At 40.7% G+C, this 21,270-nt stretch overlaps 1 protein-coding gene across 1 annotated transcript in view; it reads left to right on the forward strand.

Annotated features, from left to right (window-relative positions):
• Nucleotides 1-7,586: 7,586 nt before the first annotated feature.
• The window catches only part of ZDHHC17 (zDHHC palmitoyltransferase 17), an 80,698-nt gene continuing 67,014 nt past the window's right edge, over nt 7,587-21,270 (forward strand). Inside the window, exon 1 of the mRNA XM_072863983.1 lies at nt 7,587-7,693. Coding sequence (XP_072720084.1) covers nt 7,631-7,693 — 63 coding nt within the window. The 5' untranslated portion in view covers nt 7,587-7,630. The remainder of the gene's footprint in view (nt 7,694-21,270) is intronic.

Raw genomic sequence — 21,270 nt, forward strand, 5'->3', positions numbered from 1 at the left:
AAGAGTGCCTTATTATTGTATGTATGGGTATCACTTAATCACTGAAAATTGAGTCCAGCTAATAAATTTTTGTTTATAAAGAGGAAGAGTGTTAATCTATCATGTTCCTCTGAGCTTGATTTAGAACTGAGCAGGGAAAATATTTATTTCATTTAAAATAAAGTACCAAAAAATAATTAATTTATTGGTTTTCATCCAAAGATGGTAACTTAAACTCCTAACTGTGATTTTTTTCCTATTTTATCATTCAGCCCACTTCAACCTCAATTCCTAAGGAGGCAATATTTCCATAAAAAGACACCATAGTTGAATATTTATTGCTTCATTCTCGTTAATACCTTTTTAAAGTAGTGGAATGGCTATTTAATTTTATTTTATTGGTTAGTTATTAGTTTTCAGTTTGGCAGTGAGCTCCTACCTCAGCAGCTGCCTGTGCTTCAAAAATCCATTCTTTGGACATGTCCTGCACCTTCTCCAAAGGCAGCTGGAATAATCAGCCCAATGGATGCAAAGAGAGGTCTGGGAGAACAACTGGACAACGAAAATAAAAATAAGAAAAAAAAAAAGTTCATAAAGTGTAATCCAGTCTTCAGTTTCAAGTCTGTTCATCTTCCCTTACAAATATTGAGCATAATCCAGTATCAGCTGTTGTACAGGGCTGCATCACAGTAGTCCCAGGTTTGCCCCAAAGAATGAGCTCAGGCAGATGTGTTAGCAGAACAGACTGGTACATGTGGCATGTTCCTGGATGTGCTCTAGGGGAAAACTCAAAAGAGACTAACAGACTCAGGCAAGTTAAAAAATATTTTAGTAGACCTATTAGATATATTCAGTCTAAGTAGTGAGAACACTAAATAATAGCAACTTTGACTATAATGAACAAAGAAAGAAGAGATGGTGTTTTGACATTAAAGATAGCAGCAAAGCCACCCATGAGTATGATATGGTATCAAGATCAGATATTCAAGACACGATGAGTGGGAAATAGAAGCGCATCACCTTAAAGGAAAAAAAGTGGGCATAAAAAGTCAAGTTAGATAAAACCGTCCATTTTCTGTACTTTTAACTCTATGAATCAGTGCAGAATTTGTCAGCATGTGGAATTGCATCAGCAAAGGTAATTAACTAGGGAAATAATATGATTGCTTTATGTCATTCAAGGGTTATACATATTTGCTGCTAGTAAGATTATTTTGGCAGAAAAGAAATACACAATAAAATGACAAAACCACCAAAAACCTAAGAGCAAGGGTGCTATGCTTAATAGCAGCCTCCATTTAGTGTTCAGCTCTCTGACTGTGTTCAAATACTAAATAACAATTCCATTAAAAAACTATATGGAAGAACAGAAAGTGACTGGAAGAAGTTATCCAGAAAGAGATGTTGCAATCACTGGCTGAATTTCTTACTATTTTGAAATCCCAACATTAATTAATCTATTTAGGATTCCACAAGTACAACTTTTTTTTTTTTTTTTTAAATACATGTTTAGCATCTTGCAGTTTGTTTCCTATATACACTTATTTCATCAGCATTGTGTTTTACTAACTCTATGGAAAAAGCTCCCGGCATTTAATTTAATGTAAAGATTTGGGGTCCAAGTACACTGTGGAAAACTACCTGTAGAAAAGGCTCCCTTTAAATGAAATGGGTGACATCTTTCACCGCTGCAGGGGCATTTCCAGCTTTCAATGACCAAATGGAGAGTTTGTTCACCCTAGGAAAGTGAGGGTGAAATAGCATGAATATATTATTTTTCTGATGCTTCCTATCAAACATGATCATTGGGCCTCTTTTAAGACTAGCAGCCTCCTGGAGTGCTTCCAAGGGAGCAAGAGGCTGTATAAGGAAAGAGCAGACTTCCTTGGGCAGATTCATCCTGTTCCATACCAACAGTCCTGCAAAATACCTATCATCTGCAGACCAGTAGACAATATTATGGCTTGCTATCCCATCAAAAGAAGCTTGCCCTTCTCCCCCAAGACTTACTCAGGAGGAGTGGGGAAGAAGGCGGCTTTCCCTTTTAGTACCCCTGTCCATGCTGTGCACACTCCACATTACAGTGCTTGAGGGAGCACCCAGACATCAGATAATAGTTCAGCTGGGATTTCTCCACCATTTTTTCCCCTGTTCTAGAAGGATCACTGATACGGTGCGGCATCTAGAACTGCCTGGCACGATTACAGCAGTGTTTGAGAAAGAGACACTGTGTCTGACTTTCCTCTCTTCACAACAATGTAAATCAAGACGACCACCACCGAAATTCAGAAACACATCACTATAAAACTGGTGAAAGAGCACTGTCAGGCTCTCTGACATGATCCCCAGAAACAAACTGCCTAATGTAGCCACTATGGCTACTCCTCTTCACCGGCTGTGCAGAGAAGAGGAGCCTGACTGTGCTCGGTAGTGAGGCAAATCACATCACCCACTGCCCTCTTGTACTAACAGCGCTGACTGACGTGTGGTGGCACGTTACACGGTCACACAGCCAAGCTGCTGCTGTCCCCAGCCATGCTGGCTGACAGATCCTGCCACCTCTGAGTAAGGACACCCGATCCCCTCCTGAATCCTCTCCCGAACCGCCATGGCTTCCAGCCCAGGACGCTGAAGACTCACGTTACCTTAGAAGAGAGGGCTGAAGCCTGCAGTGGTTCAGGATCTGACGCACAGTGAGATCTGATGGCTCTGCCTTCCAGGATAGCGACGCCTCTCAAGAGGGTGAGGCAAACGGTTGGGAACAAAACCAGGTTTAGTCACTCAGGTTTTATTCATATCCACACCACTGTCAGAGCCCTGAAATATTACCACAGAAGCAGTGACTGCAGCTACAGGAGGCACTATATTGACCAAATTCACTATCTTTGATTTCTGGTATCAGTGCTGCTCCACATTTAATATTCTCCTAATGCGCTTGCTTTGAGAGCATTTTCAGCTGGATTATATTTTTAAAGACAAATTCCATGGAACTGTTTGGGCAGAATGACACAAAATAAACTATCCCCATTTTCCCACCAACTGCAGCTCTCAATGAGGAGAAATGACTTGGATTGTCCTTACAAAAACTGGTTCTAGTTTGACTTCAGGTATCATCCCCTGCCCAGCATAGGGGAGGAGCTGTTTGTCATCGGTTTAAATATTTTTCTCTAAGTTATTAAACTGTACATTTTGGGGCATCACAGCCTATCTTAACCATAAGAAGGTATGAAAGGAAACCCAGTAATGGTGTCATGATCCCATCTCAGCTACAGTCATATACAATAGAGACACGTCTCTCCAAAAAGAAAAATGGTCATACCAACATAGTTTTTTCTCCACAGTTTTGTTCACATTGGACGGAAAAAGGTCATTTGTGAACCTCTCCCTGTTATTGAAAGTGGCTCACTAGTTTCACCTGAATTTTCCCTCTGGTTGTTTCCTGTTATGCTGAGATAAGACCTAGTAAGAGTGTCTAAAAATGCTGAGGGCCTACAGCATGGGATTAAAATGAAATTGCTGAAGCAAGTTTCACTGTTGCTGCGAGGCTTGCCTTCCAATAGCCAAACCACAAATGGGAGACATTGATGGAAGTGCAGTACATGAGGGGTGCTGTCATAGCTTAGGGAGTGAGCTTCAACCAGGCAGATGTTAGGACAAGGAAAAGATGCTGGCCCCCACAGAGAAGAAAAACCTACACAGCTGGTAAAGAAGGGTATGTTTCTGAGCCCGGTGCATACTTAAATGCTCAGAAATATGGTAATGCTGCAGTAGTTTGCCCTGCAGAAACATGTTACGGAAATGCTTCAAGAACCAGCAGCAGGAACAGACTGGAGGGGAGGTCACCTGGGGGGTTTCAGTCACCCAAACTGGTCCAAACTGTGTGAGAACTGGGTGCTCTCCATCCAGGAGTCAATGCAGACAGAAAGCACAGACCTGGGTAAACCCATGGAGAATGACATGTTTTATACATTCATTTTGGTATACACATTTAGATGGATGGGTGTAATTTCCCATACAGAAAACACAAGGCTCAAACAGTAACATGATTAGAAAATGCAGTGTAGACAGCGAATAATAAAGATAATTACTCATAACCCCTCTGCAAACATATTCAGAGAACAGGAACATAATATGGCTTCCCCAGGTATTTTAGCCCCTGACAGTGAAGCTAGTTTTTTGGGTGACTGTGCAAGGGAAAATTTCAGAGAGGGCTCAGTATGGTGGGAAATCCATCTCATGAAGTATTAATTAAAATAGGATTAACGAAAACTATGTATGAAAAGTGAAGGACAAACACAGCTCTTCGAAACATATTCATTCTTGTAGGGCTAGGTAGGGTATTTTTGACTTAGCACCTATTTTTGTACTAAGACATTCCAGTATTTTAATTTTAAGTTTTGGCCTCTTATTAGAGCAAACACTTAGCTTTAATTGCAATATTTAGTTGCAAAGGTAAACATTGTTTACTCGCACTTCTAGTTGTTTTAAGTGGTAACACCATAATACAAAACTACTACTAAGACATGTATGTTAAATGTTTCTTATTTCACTGTCACATTTCACAGTTTAGTGGAAGATAGGAGCTAAAATAGCTGCACAGTCATCTCTAGTACTGAACTGTGTGTATGGAAGTGTATTCTATAAATATGTCTTGTCTCTGCCAAAGGGGTTTTTTTTTCCTAATAGTTTGTTAGAAAAGGTAAAATTCATGCTGCAGAATAGAGAATCATAAGACTTTGTGCTACTCACTTCCCAGTTAAGCTGTGTTTTGGTTTACCTGAAAATTAAAAGGTGTCCAGACCTTGTGCCCTTTTTCACAGTGATTAACATAAAGCAAAACAGAGGGAAGAAAATCTGTGTGTCCAGGGTACTGGTGAATTACGTTTTCCTTTTGTCAGACTAGAATCTAAACCCATTTTCTAGTGCATGCGGTGTTTAGCCAATATTATAGACCTGTCCCTATTGCATGCCTAGTAAGTAGCACTGGATAAACCTCTTTGGTCAATATGGAAAACACTTCACACATCAGCTATTGACCATTCAATGCAACCACGCAGAAGAGCATTTTCTGCCATTGATCAACAATAATTCCTGGCATTTACAAGGCATCTTTAATCTGAGAGCCTTCAATTGCTCTGCAACGATAATAAATTCTCAGAGTACCCCTCTGAATTAGGCGACATAGTATTTGATTTACAAATGAGCAAAGTAAAACACAGAGGAGTAAGATAATTGTTCAAGGTCAGATAGTGAATTTTTACCAGAGTCCAGAAAACCATCTAACCTTACAGCCTTTTAGATTTGTGGAAAATAGATGTAAACTGTTACCGAAGCAGATTGTTAGGCTTGTATCTGCTGTTCACTTACTCTGCACAGATGTTAACCTGTCTGTAATGACAACATAAGACAGTGGAGAACCATGTTTCCAAGCAATCGTGTCGCAGATTAGGAGAGGACAGGGAATGCCTGAAGCGTGGAAAACTTTTTTAACTTCTGAATCACCGCTAGCTTTTGAATGCAGAGCTCTAATGCAGAGACACCTTAGCACATTCCCATATTCTAGTTCTGCTGTTACTTGGTGGTAAAAGGGACACTCGGTTCTGAAGAAGGATATAATAGGCTGCACATGAACTATATACACAGATGAGGCCTCAAGTTTAATGGCAAAAATTCTCTGTACAGATGTCTCTGAGAACAGAATTGGTTTCAGAATGTGTAGACCTGTGAAGAACAGGGTATAAATACCTAGACAGATGTCAGCGTATGCATTTACAATCCAGTTCAGAGCCACGGGATGAAGCATAGCTTCTTTAGACTTTGCAAGGAAAAATAATCTGCATAGTAAAAGTACTATAAAGATTTTTGCTTATTTTATCACCCTTACTTTTATTATAAATACAAGCAAAGAATTGTCGTGATTGATAGGATTTCTATTTCTGGGGTTTGCAGGGGGCTGAAAACCCTCTTCTTCAGGCAAATCAGATTGCAAATTATATCTAAGCCCTGGTACATTTAATAATATACACAGTTAAAAAAAGATCCTCTCCTGTATACTCTGTGTCTTGTTCTGCTCTTTTAGCACTTCAGTACCTTATGCTTTCAAGTCTGTGCTTTTAGACCTATTTCACACCCCCAGTTTCTAAATCCTATGTCATTCTTCTTCTTGACAATTTTAAATTTAGATCTATTTATACAGCAAAAAAGATATTTATGGTTTAACATTTTAATAATGCTGTAGTCAGATTTTATTAGTGCTTCTCTGTTACATTTTGTATGAGCTAGGAAAGAGTAATGAACAGAATATCGTTGTGGGGTTTTAGGCTTATGAGCTTAATGTATTATGATACAACAAAATGTATTATCTAAAGGTCCCTTTCTCACAAAGGCAAATGAGAGCACCATAGATATGACAATATAAAGCAGCAGTCAAACCAGCGATAACATTCTGTAATTGCAAAAACATTTTTGTATAAAAATGTAATTTATTAAAAAAAGTTTGAAATAAAGAGGTTTAGGATTCCTAATCTTGACTGTATGCGTATTACATAGCTTGTAAGAACAGAAATGACAAACTAAACAGAACCAAACCCGTCTTCCTGCACGATGTAATTTGACCCCCGATCTGCAGCAGACAGCTTGGCCATCTGGATAGTGTGTGTGACAGGATATAAGAAATCACCAGTTCAGTTGGGTACAAATGGTTGGAAGGAATCCCTTCCAGCCGTCCTCAGAACTGTTAGGGGGTTTCAGACGTTCTTCTTGCAGCTGAGAGCAAAAACCTTACAAAACCTCTTATTTCTTCCCATGCTCTCTTAGCTACCTAGTAGGCGGGCATGAAGAAAACTTCCAAAGAAAACTGGGCAGACATTACTTGGTCTGGAACCAAATCAGCATTAAATGTACAGGGGAGCTCTCCTTTTGCTCTCATTCCAAACGATAATGAACTTGATTAAGCTGAAGTATCTCCCAAAACCTAAATTATACTACGTATTCATTTCAGGAGCACTGATACTGGTATGTCCAAAAACTAACATGCTCATCCAGACAACAAACTTGCTAGTAAAAATTTGCTTTCTCTTCGGTTGGCAGCTGCCTGCCCCAGAGCAGCCGTCCTGGGGCCCCGAGCAGCCTGCAGGTCCCGGGCACCGGCCGGCTGTGGGAAGGCGAGTGGGCAAACGGGCAGAGGAGCAGCGAGCCGATCCCGGGAGGTCTGGCAAAACCGCCCGGAGCCTCCCGGGGAGAGGCGGGCGGCCGCCCTGCCGTGCCAGCTGCCCGCCAGCCGCGGCCCTCTGCTCTGAAACCGCCCGCAGGCTCATCCCCAGGCCGCCGCCGGGGCTCCGAGGCCCGTTAGCGCCCGTTGCGCCGCCGCTCCCAGCGGAGGCGGCTCCTCGGCACCGCCCTTGCCGAAGCCGCAGGGGAGCGACCGGGCTCCGGCCGCGGGCGGCGGAGGCGCTGACGGGGCAGCCGGGGGCGGAGGCGCCGGGCCCCCCCCGCCTCCCCTCAGCGGGGCCCGGGCCGCCCCACGCCTGCGCGCTCTTTCTCCGCCGGGGGCGACGGGGGGCGGCGCGCGCGCGCACCCGCGCGCGGGGGGGAGGCGCGGCGGGCGGGCGCGCATTACCCGGCATGCAGCGGGCGGTGGGCTTGCACCAAGATGGCGGCGCCTCTGGAGGAGTACGAGAAAGAAGCGGGCTGCGTCCCCATCCTGCACCCGGAGGTGAGGGCACCCCGCCGGGCGGCGGCGGCACGCGGCGTCGGGGCGCGCCCGGGACGGCGCGCCGCCGTGGGGGGCAGGGGGAGGCGAGGGCGAGGCGAGCGGGCGGAGGGCGGGAGGTGCGCCGCCGCCCCCCGCTGCCGGCCTGGGTGTGTGCGGCGGCGGCGGCGGGCTGGGCAGGGCCGGGCCGGGCTGGGCTGAGCAGCGGCAGGGAGGCGGCCAGGTGCGGGGGAGGATGTGGGTGCCGGTGGCGGGGAGGAGGGCAGGGTCCGCCGCGGGCCCTCCTGTGGCGCCGTCCCCGGAGGCGGCGGCGGCGGTCCCGCCCGGCACCGGGCCGGGGGGTGAGGCAGGCGGGGGGGGCCCGCCTGCCCCCCGGCCCGCCGCGACCCAGTCACTCCTCCGCGGGCAGAGCCGCCCCGGAACCAGCGTCCCTGAGCAGCAGCGCTCCGGGCCCGGCCGGGCTCGGCGCCCGCCCCCGCCGCCCCGGGAGAGGCTGCGGCCCGGCAGCCCGGGGGGAAGCGGTTCGGGGGAGGAGGAATAAATGTTTCCTCTTGCGTTTTGCTGGCACTGGGCTGCGGCTCGCCTGCAGGTCGGGCCTGGTCCGATCCAGCCCAGCGCTCCCTGGGTGGCGTGGGGTTTATTTTGAAAGCAAACGGTCTGTCTCTTCCAATGTGTTGGCCAGGCGGTGGGAGGAATGTTTACAGGTAACATGTAGAGGTCGTTTAGTGTCATATTGTTACCCTTCTTTTGTGCCACCCACCTGTGTCGCTAGCATGTGTGCATTCTTGAAGACTGGTGTGGTTGTTCTGAAATGTATTTTAATCAGTTTAGAAAACCTTTTACGTGTGGACTTGTCACCTGATACATTGAGGATTGTAATTGATTTTTCAGCCTACGAAAAAGATTAGTGCATATGCCAGGCTCCAGTTTTTGCTAAACAGATGGTACTCTTTTTCCTTAAACAACATCTTAAAGACACTTTTAGTTTTCTTGCTGACTGAAGAGGCTCTGTAGACCTCTATATGTGATTGTGTATCCTACTCACTCTTCTCTACCTCTCCAAACTGTGCTCACTTACGACTTTAAAATAGACCTGTCTGTTTTGAAGGTTAAGTAGCAAAGTGATGCACCCCAAATAAGTGTCTTTTTTTTTTAAGTGATGTGTGAAGACTGATGCTACATGTTTCTTCAGACTAACTGGAGAAGTACCCGCATTTGCAGTGTCTGATGTTTTTCAAAAGTGACAGAAGTTTTCAGTAGCGATCCAGACTGTTGGATGTTGATGTTCTTTGAAAGAAAATGTTCTTAACTTGTGGAGACTTTAGATGAGCAGTCTAAAACTATAAAATGGAATAAAAAGCATCTACAGGCTGTTAGAAAACCATTGTGTTTTAAAGATCGAAGATTAGTATTTGTTAAATTAACTCTGAGTAATTCCTATATAGTGAACAAATATGTCTCAATTTAAATTGGTGATTTTCACTAGTTAAGCAATCTGGTAGAATTTTATACTGTTCCTTTGGTGTATAAAGTTGAGTGTCTGTACAGAAAATGGGGAAGGAAGTTAATACATCTCGTGCTGTAACACCAACCTGAATCTTTTAATGTGCAATAAATATTACTTTTCTAACTAGTCTTGAGGGCTTTTTATTTGACTTTTCTGAAAATGCTGAGTATCTGACTATATCTTATTCACAGGGTAGTATTTACATGGATTTCAGTGGGTGTTCCCTTAATCCTTAAAACCCCTTTCTGCAGATAGGCTTTAGAAGAGAAGGATGTTTTTAATGTTGGTGGGGGAGACTGGCTGTTAAAAGAGCATTTCTGGAGTGTCTGTTAAAAGCCTGAGGATTCTGTACCGTAGCAGAGCTGTATTGTCACAGACCTGCCCGCTGAACAATGTAGTCCATCTGTGTTCAGTCATTTTTGAAGGTCAGGGGCCTTAATACTCGGTGATTTCCACTTTGCAAGAAAATAGCACCGTGTCCTTATGGAAGTAGTGACGTTGGAGCATATAATCAGTTTTTAAAATTTGTATACACATAAAACTGATGCTTTTTATTGGACTGTCGAAATATTTCCCAGTTTCTTATGTTTCATGCTACTGTTATCTGTGTCATGCATCTTTTTCAGATATTTTTTCTGTTTTTTTTTTTATGAGAGTTTTGCTTCTTACTGTCTTTTTGTTTTGCCTAATTTAGATTACTTTCAAAGTTTTTTGAGGGGCTTTTTTGGAAGGGAAGTGTTTGTTTTTATATGGGCTCTATGGCTTTGCATTTTGCCATGAGATGATATGAACACAGTATTAAAGTTGCAGGAAAGATGGTCTTGGGAGTAATGAAAAATTACTTAAATGCTGGTGTGCTGGAGATCTGTTTATTTATTGCGAAAGGCTTAGCTTAAAGTGATTCAAGTAATTTTGGTAAGAAGAAGCAGAAACACTGCTGAAAATGTGAATGCTCTAGGAGATTGATGATGGGACTGCTTTTGGGGGGGTTTGTGTGGTATCTTGCTGACTGAATTCATGGGCCTCCATCCCACATGAAAGCAAGCTGAACTCTTGTTTCAGGTGATATTTATTATTTCTTCTTATCACAAGTTCAGTTTAGTATGACAGCGTAGATCCACTGTTTTCTGCTAGTGTTATTGTAAGATTACTAGTGGAACAGTAAAGCATATAAATACCATTTTAGTGAAGTACAACAAATAACATCATTTGCTCATGTAATACTCATAGAATGATCTTATAGTATATGATAAATGGACGGAGAACAGCTGGCTAACTGATATATCTCGGAAATAGTTGCTAGAGAGAATTATTCCTGAATGTCATTGTTCCTGAAAGTCTTAGAGGAGTTAATCTACTAGGCTCAAGACTTTTTTCATGAATGATTTGGAAGTGATAACAAAGTTGTCATTAATAAAACTTGCAGACAAACAAAGTGGTTAGGTACTAAGCAGGGAGGACAGAACAACTGTACAAAAACATCCAGAATTCATGTGAAGTTATGCTAGTAAAACAAAATGCACCTTAGTGCAGCCATATGCGAAGTAATGCATTGAAGATAAGGAACACAGGCATGGGTTTGTATCCTGAAATTTATTGACTGGTAGGATATAAATATGAACAAGCAGTTCAGCAGAAGCTCCCAGTATAATGCCTTGATTAAAAAAATATGTAATATATTCCTTGATTTATTTTTTTTTAAAGGTGGTTTACTGATTAGGAACAAGGAGATGATTTTTGGCTGAGCATGTGGTAATACTAACGTGAAGTTTTGTCTTCAAAAGTCATTGTTAAACAATGAAGAGTGTGGAAAAGAGTTAAGAATTATTTTAGTAATACCTTATGGTGAAAAGCTTGGAAAAAAAACCCCTGTTCACGTTATCAGAAATAGCGAGAAGCACCTTTTTGTCCCATGTAAAGACTTTCTTACTGAGATGCAGTGTTTTATTCAATTTATACTTCACAAGATCCGGTGGCTGGAAAGCGAAGCTGAATGGGATCAAATTGAAAGGCACAAGTGGTAAACGGTGAGGGTGAGAAATCATTGTAATGAAGAAGGGAGGGCAATGGTGGATTATCCAGCTCTTGATGTTTTCAGCTTGAGTTTGGATGTCTTTCTAGAGACCAAATGCAAGCTTTTGAATTCTGCACATGGATAACAGGGTGGTGTTTCAAATCCATGAATACAGAGAAGTGCAGGCTGTGTTGGGGTGACTGATTCTGTGAGTGATGTACCACCTCTTTTATATATGTGAATTGTTCAGCAGGACTGTGAAGTGCATGGATGGCCAAAGAGAAGGAGTCCTGTGGGTGTAGGTCTCGGGGTGGACATGACGTTGGCTGCCCTACAGTGTGATATGGTAGCTCTTATAATTAAGAGATGCAGAGCATCCTTGGGTGGCACAGTAACACTGGACTGAATAGTCCCTGGTCGTTTGTTTCTTTCTCCAAATGTTCAGGTTTCTGGTGAGAGTTACAAAGGCAAGCTCTGCTTCCATTTATACAGTGTAGCACTAGTATGGGAATGCCACTCATACTGTTTGTACTTGTTATCCTTTGACTAAATGATTTTAGTAGTCCTTCTGGCTTTAAATTCCTTGGATCTTCTAAACAAGAACAACTTCCTGACTGTTCTGTGGTAGGTGGTGATAGGCTTGGATGTTTTATTTTGAAATCCAAAGGGAGGGGTGAATCTTTAGGAAATGGATTTTGTTTGTATTGCTCTTTTTTGTTTGGAAAATATTCTTGGTGTGTGGCCTAATATGGCCTGAACTGCCAAAGGTATTTCAGCTGTTCAGGGCTACATCTCTTCCGAAATGGTAAGAACTGTTACTGGGGAGGAAGATTTGTTTTGTTACTGCTATGTAGTGCATTCACCAATATTGTTAGGCTGTGTGGGATATGTTTGAGTGAGATGGAAGTTATTGGTTATTACAAATCTCTTTTGGCATTAGAAAAGTCTTGGCTGTGAAAGTTGGGGTTGATTTGGGTTTTTTTTGGCTTACTCTGAAGTCAAAGAAAAATCTTCCTGCAAAGTTGGAAGAAATTTTAAGACTTATGGACTCTGGCAGGAATTATCCCAGCTGGAAGCCTTCATTTTTATCTTTGTTTCTCTCCCTGTGGTTCAATTTGTAACTACCTGGGAAGCTAGAAGCACGATACCTCCTTGTATTCCTTGGTGGTGGTGTGAAGAAGATAGGTAAACTTACTGTAGATAGCTTTGGCTCTAATTTCTTCTTTTTAAAATATCAGTGAAAGGCCTGATTTTACAGTCCAACTCTATTCCCTGTGGAATTCTGTTGATATTGTTGGGGCTGTATTGGGGTGCAGATTGTTCTCAATTGTCCTGTAAAGGTAGGGGACTTACTCTGTAGTTTAGTCAAGATCACTCCAGGGGCTAAGCTTACATTTGTGAGCTCATTCAAAGGTCGATAATTGTTTATTGTATTACTTAAAAAGGGTAATGGAACCATGAAGTCTCAGACAAATTAGCGTGCTTAATATTGAAAGTTGAGTCTTGCTTTGTGTATCGTGGTTAGCTTCATAGTTTGAGGCCAGAGGGGACTGCAGATCTAATCCAACCTTCTAATGCAGGTATTGAGGGTTTTTTAATGAACTAATTCTTTTTATAGCCAGCATACTACTTATAAAGTAAAAAAGAAAATAAGCAAAATCCTACAGTAACAGATAATATTGTATAGCTGGGCAAGTAGCCCCCAAATTTAATTAGTCTGTTTAAGACTTAAACCTGTTTCTGGTCTGAATTTAATTTGTTTCTGTTCATTACATCTGGAGAGATATCTATCCAAATATAGGTCTCTCTGTATTTATTTAATATGCTGATGATTATCAGATCCCTACACTGGTGTTATGGCCTGCAGTCCTACTGACCCTTTCGAGTCTCTTGTTAAGACGTGTTCTTTCATTCTTTCAGTGTTTTCATGACATTGCTCTGAGTGCAATAGCTGTTGTGGTAGTGAACTTCAGAACAGAGCACTATTCTAGTAGTCACACCAGGGCCAGTTGTGGTAGTAAAGCAGCTTCCACATTGTTACTCAGCATTCCCCATATGTACAGACCATTGTACTGGTCTTGTTGGGAACTGCATCACACTGGAAGCTTGTGCCCAGATGATTACCCACCTCCAAGTCTTTTCAATGGTTTCTGGATAGTTTCCAGGATGGGTCTTCATTTTAGATATGACTTTGCTTTTGTTGGTATTTAAAAAACCATATTCTGGCCTGCCCCAACCTTCCCCAAGTAACATAAGCTACCTTATATCAGAAACAGAGTATTATTTATCCCCGTTTCTCCCCCTGCTATAAAACTTACCTCTAACTGTTGTTTACTCCTAGGTTGCAGGGAACCATGAAATAGGGTGGGGTCAAAATACAAGCTCTGTAGGATGCTTAGTGTCCTTAGTAGTATTTTCATATTGACACTCCCCTGAGGTTTTAAAAATGTGAGCTCCTGAAAAGAGCAAGAGAGGTTTTTTTGGCCAGCATAGTCCTTCACTAGGACAGTATGTATAATAGTCACAAAACGAATCATAAGAATAAAGTTGTTTGATATCTAGTTTTTAATCATGCAAGATGGACCACATTAACTTTCTTTATATTCTAGTTTCTTAATCAAAATATCAGACGATACTAAATCAAACACTTTGGACATTAACTGTGACCATTACTACTTCTTTATGAACTGAAGGTGCTGGGTTTATTTTTCTGTGAAGCCGTGGTACTTAGCATTACTAGTCTTTGCTTTTTTGTTAATTCTACATCAAACCTAGAAAAGCCAGCAATAACTTAAAATGGTAACCATTTATAACCCATGTTATCTTTTATCCAGATCACTGGAGTTTCTTCAGGCTTAATGAAAAACAGTATTTACATCTTTTGGACTATATGGTTGACCTAAACAACCTGTACTTAAAGAAGTTTAATAATATTTGTTGTTATATTAGAAAGCATTTTATCATGGCAACAGGGTATGATTTAAATTTTCTGGCTTTTTCCTCAGCTGTTTTGGTTCTGCACTTATTGAACATTTTCAAATGTTGTGGGTTTGTGTTTTTATTGACAGTTCTATCATTCTTGTGTTGTAATCTTGACAACTTTTGTCCATTTCTTTTGTTGTTAGGATGCTGCTTGCCCTTCTAGGGATAGGGTTGTCTTGTATCCTTTTGCTTGCCTTTCAGTTTTCCATATTTTTCTAATTTGTCACGTTCATTGTCAGTGCTTCTCTTGCCATTTTTACAAGATTTTTTATTTTTTACAGTTGTTCTCACTTCCTTTGTAAACTATGCAGTTTTTCACCATTCTGGGCTTTTTCTCAGTGGTAACATTTGTGGCTTCTTGGGCATCTAGTAAAATGCTTAAAATAAATTTCAACTATTTACAGTTTTTCTTCTACATATTTTCTTCTGATTTGGGCAGTAATTGATTTTTAACTTTCTGAAACAGGTCCTCTTAAAGCATCAGTGATAAATGTCTGGTTTGACCTGAATTTGTGTTGACTCAGTTTGCCTTACTTGTTAAGCACAGACTTTATTTCTCTCAGATTTCACAGAATTTTAGTCTTTCAACAGCATTTGTTTCACTGTGTTTACCTGTTTGCTCAGGAAAGTAATGAGACATGATAAAATGTAGCCCTCTTCCACATTTAACTTTTTAGAATCCAGTTTACGGAATTAAAGAGGAAAATGTTTGTTTGCTGTTTGCTTGAAAATTGGGTAATACTGCCATTGATACTGACATGTTTAGATGGGAGCAGCCTCAGTAACTGATATTTCAGCATGCACACTGTCCTCTGCTGCTTTTCAAAGGCAGTATGAGATAAAGATTTGACTTCCATAGCATCTTTGTAGTTGAGAGAAACACTGGGGTTTGTTGCAAATGAAACTGTAGAAAAAAGTCAAAAGTTTTTTCTGAAGTCAGAGGGAGCCTGGCTGAATTGAACCCTCAGGCCTGTCATTCCCAGTACGTGGAGTAACATTAGACTACAATTTGTCTTGTGCAGTTTTGAAATCTAGTAATTTCTTCCTACGCTTGTAGGATGCCCTGAGGTCTTTAGAAGTGTTTCCTTGATTGTTTCTCTAAGGGTGGAGGTACCAAAAATGGAGGGTAGTGGGAGTGCTGTGGTCAGAGCTTGGAAGGCTGCTCAAGACCAGGGGAAGATGAAGATGACTCAAGGAGGAGGGAGTGCAGTAGCAAGATAGGGAGGACATCAGTGTGTGCTTTGAAAACACTTGTATTGCTGGCTTTGAAGGATGTGGTTTTGCGATTGAGTTTAAGCTGGTATAAAGCCATGGTGAAACCCAGACACAGTCCCTTACCCTTCCCGGGATTAGCTCTTGCAATTGTGTGGCCAGTAGGTGAATTGGGGTACTTCTTGCTTTGCGAGTCTGTGACCTGACCTAACTGAAATCATTACTGCACTGTTGTGAGAACTTGTGAGAGGTCATGGAGAATGTGCAGCCAGGGCCATGAGTGTGACCACACCTTCTGACGGCAGGGCAGTCTTAGCTTGACTTAAGCTGATTGTGAAACCTACCTTTAAATACTTTCAGCTGCACATATCTGCCAGTGATGCTTGTCTGGTCCCAGGATGAGCCAGTTCAGGGAAGTAAATCAGCAGAAAACCTAATCACAATTTTTTGTATGGGATAACTTTCTGCCATTTTGCTGAACCTACTCATTGTAGGCTCAAGCTCGCTGCAGTGCTGACAGAAGGTAGAGGGTGAGTTGCTGTGACCAGTTTGGAAGGTTGGGAGTTTAATAGAATGGGATAGTTCTTAACTGTCAGACCACAGATTTACTAAGCTGTCTCATATGCTGCAGAAAATTGACTATCAGCATGACTAGAAGCACCTTTAATGCACTTCCTAGTTGTGGTAGATGAACCAGCCTGTGTTTATCGTAAATGGGAATGAGAGTTTGCTTGGTTGGCTATTGATTTGAAGCTCCATTTGCTCATTCAAGGTGGTGAGAACGGTGAATCGAAGTTTTCCATGAGGACTGAGCGCAACTTGTACTAACTTTCTTTTTTTTTCTGTATATGCCAGGGAGAAAAGAGGATCCATAGCTAGACTGACTGCTCATTCTGTCACGTGCACTTGCCAGTGCTCTAATTCTTGATTTAATTTTTTCACTGTTCCTCAGAGACGAGTTAGCTATAAACTCACTAAGCAGCATAACTTACATTTGAGTGTGGCTTTGGCAAATACTTGCTGAATAAAGCAGAACCTTCAGTATACTTTTTTTGAATAGGTGATGTTACCAGGTTTAAAAATTGAATGAAGAATCTTGATCTCTGAAAAAGAAATTTTTCAGAATATCATTTTCTTGGAATTTTAAAAACGGGTTTTTTTTCTCCAAGTAGCTGAGGATCAGGATTGAGCTAGATACATGCTTAGGTGCATTTTTGAAGTTTAGCACTTTAAAAGACTGAAATGCATAATTGGTTTTAAGTTACTCTCATGATGACTGACTGCCAATGTTAGGTCTCGGGGATTCTTTTTTTTTATGTTGAGAGGGTCTGCAAGCTCATATACTCTGAGACCTAGACCTCTTTAAATCACTTTAAAAAAAGTACACTTTTATTTCTGTTGAAATCCTGAGATTTTGGCTGAGAACACAATGCAACACTCCTTGAAAAGGAAGCCAGAAAAGATGTATGTACATGTTAATTTAAGTTGCTGACTAAAACAAAACTGTAAGCTTTAAACCATAGTATTTTAAGCTTTTAATTTTTTTAACCTTTACAAATGCTAGTAAACGCAGCTGTTTTAAATAACACTTGCTGGTGATGCTATGTGTGCAAATATAAGGCCTCTGAAAAACCTACTTGTGAAGCTATTACTTCCTAAAGTATAACACTGTTCAATTTAGGAGCATCTGTAAGTGAATGACTAGAAAGCAGTCCATTGGTTGTGGACACTTGCTTTGAAGAAACAAAACTTACTTGTTACCCGCTGTGCCTTAAATACTATGATCTCCAACCTCTGAATAGAGCGGTTGGATTAAGGGCTCTAGTTGAGCATCTCTAACTCGTTGTCATGTAAAAAATTAGATCTACATTGAAGACTGTGCAGGATTATTCTCTCTGTGTGATGGCTGACTGTTGCTTGTGGGTGGAACTGTGTATGAGCAAAAGGACTACTTTATTGTGTTTGAGATGAGGCTTTTCTCAATCTATTTCACTGCTTTTTAAAGAAAGCATTGTCAACTTAAACTGTAACGTGCTTTAAAAAAAAAATCAGAGTATTAGGTACAGATTTTTTTTTGCATTGTGTATGTGTTCTATAATTAGCTTCTCCAGGGATTTTCATAAATGCATCTCTCCTATTGGTGTGTCAAGAAACCATGCAAATAGGCCAAAAATTTAGGAGGGAAACCAGACAGACTTCACAGGATGCTATCGAATATGAAAAGTGATGGAAAACGGTGACAGAATTGGCATTGAATGGAAGGGCTTTTTTTTTTTTGTCACATTGTACTCATTTTGTGTAATTTAATGCTATAATAAGGGGCAAGGAGAATCCCAGCATAAATTGTAAGGGTCAAAGTAAGGTGAGTCTGATAGTATATATTTGCAAGCCAAACACTGAACTGTTTTTTTGATATATAATATGACCAGTTCAGATTAAAAAAAAAAAGGTATGGCACACTTTTTTCATGGAGAATGTAATCTGTTTTAGATGGAAGTTTTCTAGCATATATTAGCTAAACTGAAGGTGTATATGCATCATCCCAGTTCAGACAATCTAACAGCTCACAGCTGCCAAAGGTTGTGGCTCAAACTGATGAACCTATACAGCCCTGCAGAGTTCGCTGGGTTTTTTTGTGGGTTTTTTTTTTTTTTCCTGGCTAGGACTTCATGTGAATATGAGAAGAATCAGACTGCTCCCACTTGATGACAGTCAACAGTCAGATGAGCTGTTATTGGTTTCACCCTACATCTTACTGCTGTTTCTAGAGAAGAAAAAGCTACTCTTCTTATGCATGTAAAGAATTAAATGTGATTCTCTCTAAAGACATGATTGCTTTAGCCTCTGTTTCTTTGACTTTCTGTGTTGCAGAATTAGGTGAAGAGGTACGGGCAGGAGAGTTATCGTAGACTTTAGAAGAGGAACTTCCATTAAAAAATGTGAAAGTAAATACTAGCAGTATCTTTTTTAGGAATGCAACGAATTGATTTGCTTGTACTTATTTTGTGAGCATGTTTCTATTAATGCTAGTGCATGAGTGGCTAGTATTTATGTGTATATAAATAATGTGGGTGTTTAATAGACAAATTCATTTAGTAATTTGGTTGTATAGATTCTTGCACTTTTTAAAGTAGGAGGAAAACTGGGAAAGCTTACTAAAAAGTGCTATATTCTAACAAATGAAGAACAGAGAAATTGAACACACAAATACAGGGGAAGGAATTCTTTAATATTAGTTCCAATAGTCCTTGTTAAATACAACCTACATACATGAGGATTATTTTATTATTTAGCTTCCCTGACATAATTGCAGTCACTTCGAATTTGATCATGCTTCTTTCGACTGCAGCCAGATATGGAAATAGTATAGTCATCAATAAAAAAAAAAAAGAGAATATTACAATTTCTCCTGTTTTCATTAAGAAACAAAGGCAATAGCATGCAATATTTTATGGAAGGTAATGCTTTTTTATTTTAAAACTTGTTAGTATTTTCTGTCTAAGTGTCAATTATCTTGGTCACCATTCAGAATTTGACTGCCTGACTTCAATCGTGGTATCGCTTCCTTGCAGCAATATTGCATAATGTTAAAGGAAAGGCAGTCCTAGCCATCTGTTAATGCCTACCAGAGCCATGTGTAGCAGCTGTAAGCAGCAGTATTTTCCTCCCTTCCTTATGTCCAAGCAGGCATATTGACCTATTCATATCGTTCTGCTATATATAGTTGCGAATGATGAAATTACTATCTCAGAATAATTCAGTCTTTGGTCGTCTTATTCTTTCATGCATAACTTCTTAATTTTTTTCTATGAACACTGTTCACAGAATTCTCCTTAAGCTTATTTCATTTTGGCTTTTTTATTGGAAAAGATTAAAAGATTTGAGTACTGAGGGGAAATGAGCATAACTTTACTTGTGCATTTGGTTATGAAGAGAACTGTTTGGGAATGCCGGTATTGTTAGTGCTCATTCTTGGGAGCTATGCTTACTTTTTCCCCTCTCCCCTGCACTTCTTCCTTTTTCCTTTGGAGTAATTTTTCTTATTTTATCTTCCGTTTCTCCATCTTATTGGTCCTGTTTTCCAAAGGAGGTTCCCTTTTCTCCTTTACCGTGTTGTTTCTTTTTTCCAAAACACCTTTTTTTTTTAGCCATATTCTCACTCTTCTGAGTTTTTTCCTACCCTGCATTACTTATGCATCTGTGCAAGCAATCTGCACGTTTTGTGACTAATGAGTAATGACGAACTAGTCACAGATGCATATGAGTGATCACGCTGAAGTGGGAAGCTCGTCTAGAGAGAGTGACCCTTGGTAGTAATTGGGGAACCAAATTTGATTTTTATAAGTAAGTAAAATCTGTCTCTCTTGCAACCTTCTAAGCCAACCAACTCTACCAGTTTCTAGAAGTAGCATCATTTTCTTCATCCTGTCAGCCTGACTTGCTTGAATATTTAAAAGCTGGAGTGTGTTGTTCCATGATTACTTAGTTGAATTAACAATTGGCATCTGCCAAAATGTTCCTGCTACCTTCCCTTTACTTGCTTTCCCTCTACCAGTGGCTCTGGAGCCTGTCTTTTCACAAGAGAAACGGATTCAACTTGCTGTCCTAGTAGAAGAATCAGATTTTTCTGTTTCTTGTTTTATTTTTCTTCCCCTCTAATGAATTGAGTGGGCTTACTGCGACCACAGCTCTGAGTACCAAAGCTAGCTTGAGTTAGGCAGCAGGAGCATGGAGCCAAGAGCAGTGGGGGGGAGAGTGGGCAGAGAAATGACCTTTCTCTTTTAGCAATGGTAAACTGCTAATTTGGCTCAAGTCACACTTGGAAATGGCTCCTTGAAACAGGGTGAAGTAGAGGTTTAGTGTTTGCAACTTGCTTATTGTAAATCAGTGAAACGAGGCCTCTGCTCTACTAGCTTTGATGTAGTTTTTCTGACTTTCAGCTCGGTGGGAGCTATTGTCAGTAGAGATCAAAATATAAAAAAAAAATGCATTTGGATTTCAGTTAGTATTTCAGCTTTGAATTAGCTGTTAGTGGTTTTTAAGAGTGGATCATAATTTTAAAATGAAATTTTCCTGGAATAAATATTTTCATCATAAAAGGAAAAATATTTTAACACTTAGGAATATTGTTGAAGCCATTTGTGAATGTGGTATATGTTCTAGGGTCAAAATGTTATGTTGTTACTTTATTATCCATCTGTCATGTTTAAAAAAAATCGTAGTAGTTTCAAGGATTTTAACTATTTTCCTAAAATTTGTGTGAGGGCATATGAATTTAGAGGAGATTCATTCTTTCCTATTTTAGATGAGAACTTAAAAGCCAAATGGTGATAGTAAAACTGACAATACACGAAGTTCTGTGAAAGGCATGATGTAAACATGATATAAATAATTATTTTTCACTTTTTAAAATGCTTATTCCTGTTCCTTTAGTAATGGTGGGCAAGTAATCTAGATCAGCATAGGATTTTTAAGCAGAGCTTTCTCTTTTGTCCAACGGGTTGGAGGAAGTAATCTGTATTTTTGTGTGCTTTAATCTTCTGTTAAACTCCACAAATAGATGCTGTCTGAATGTCGTTCTTATGATTTCTGTCTAGCTTAGCTGCTGATGCAGAATGACTGACATGGGCAAACTCACCCCGATGTAACACCGCTGTAGCTGGTCCTACTGGGGCTGAACAGGACGTGTGATGTCTGGGCGCAGGCAGCTTTGTTCACGTAGCCTTCTGCTGACTTAGAGCCATGCCTGCATGTATTATGGCAGCATTTGATGGTTGTGGCTGTGTTGAAGCTATTATATTGGGTAGCAATGCGTATAGAGAGATTGTGTTTAATATCCACAGCTTTTTAAATAGCAGTCTTTTA

This window comes from Ciconia boyciana, chromosome 1 (genome assembly GCF_034638445.1).
Source record: "Ciconia boyciana chromosome 1, ASM3463844v1, whole genome shotgun sequence".
Classification (NCBI taxonomy): domain Eukaryota; kingdom Metazoa; phylum Chordata; class Aves; order Ciconiiformes; family Ciconiidae; genus Ciconia; species Ciconia boyciana.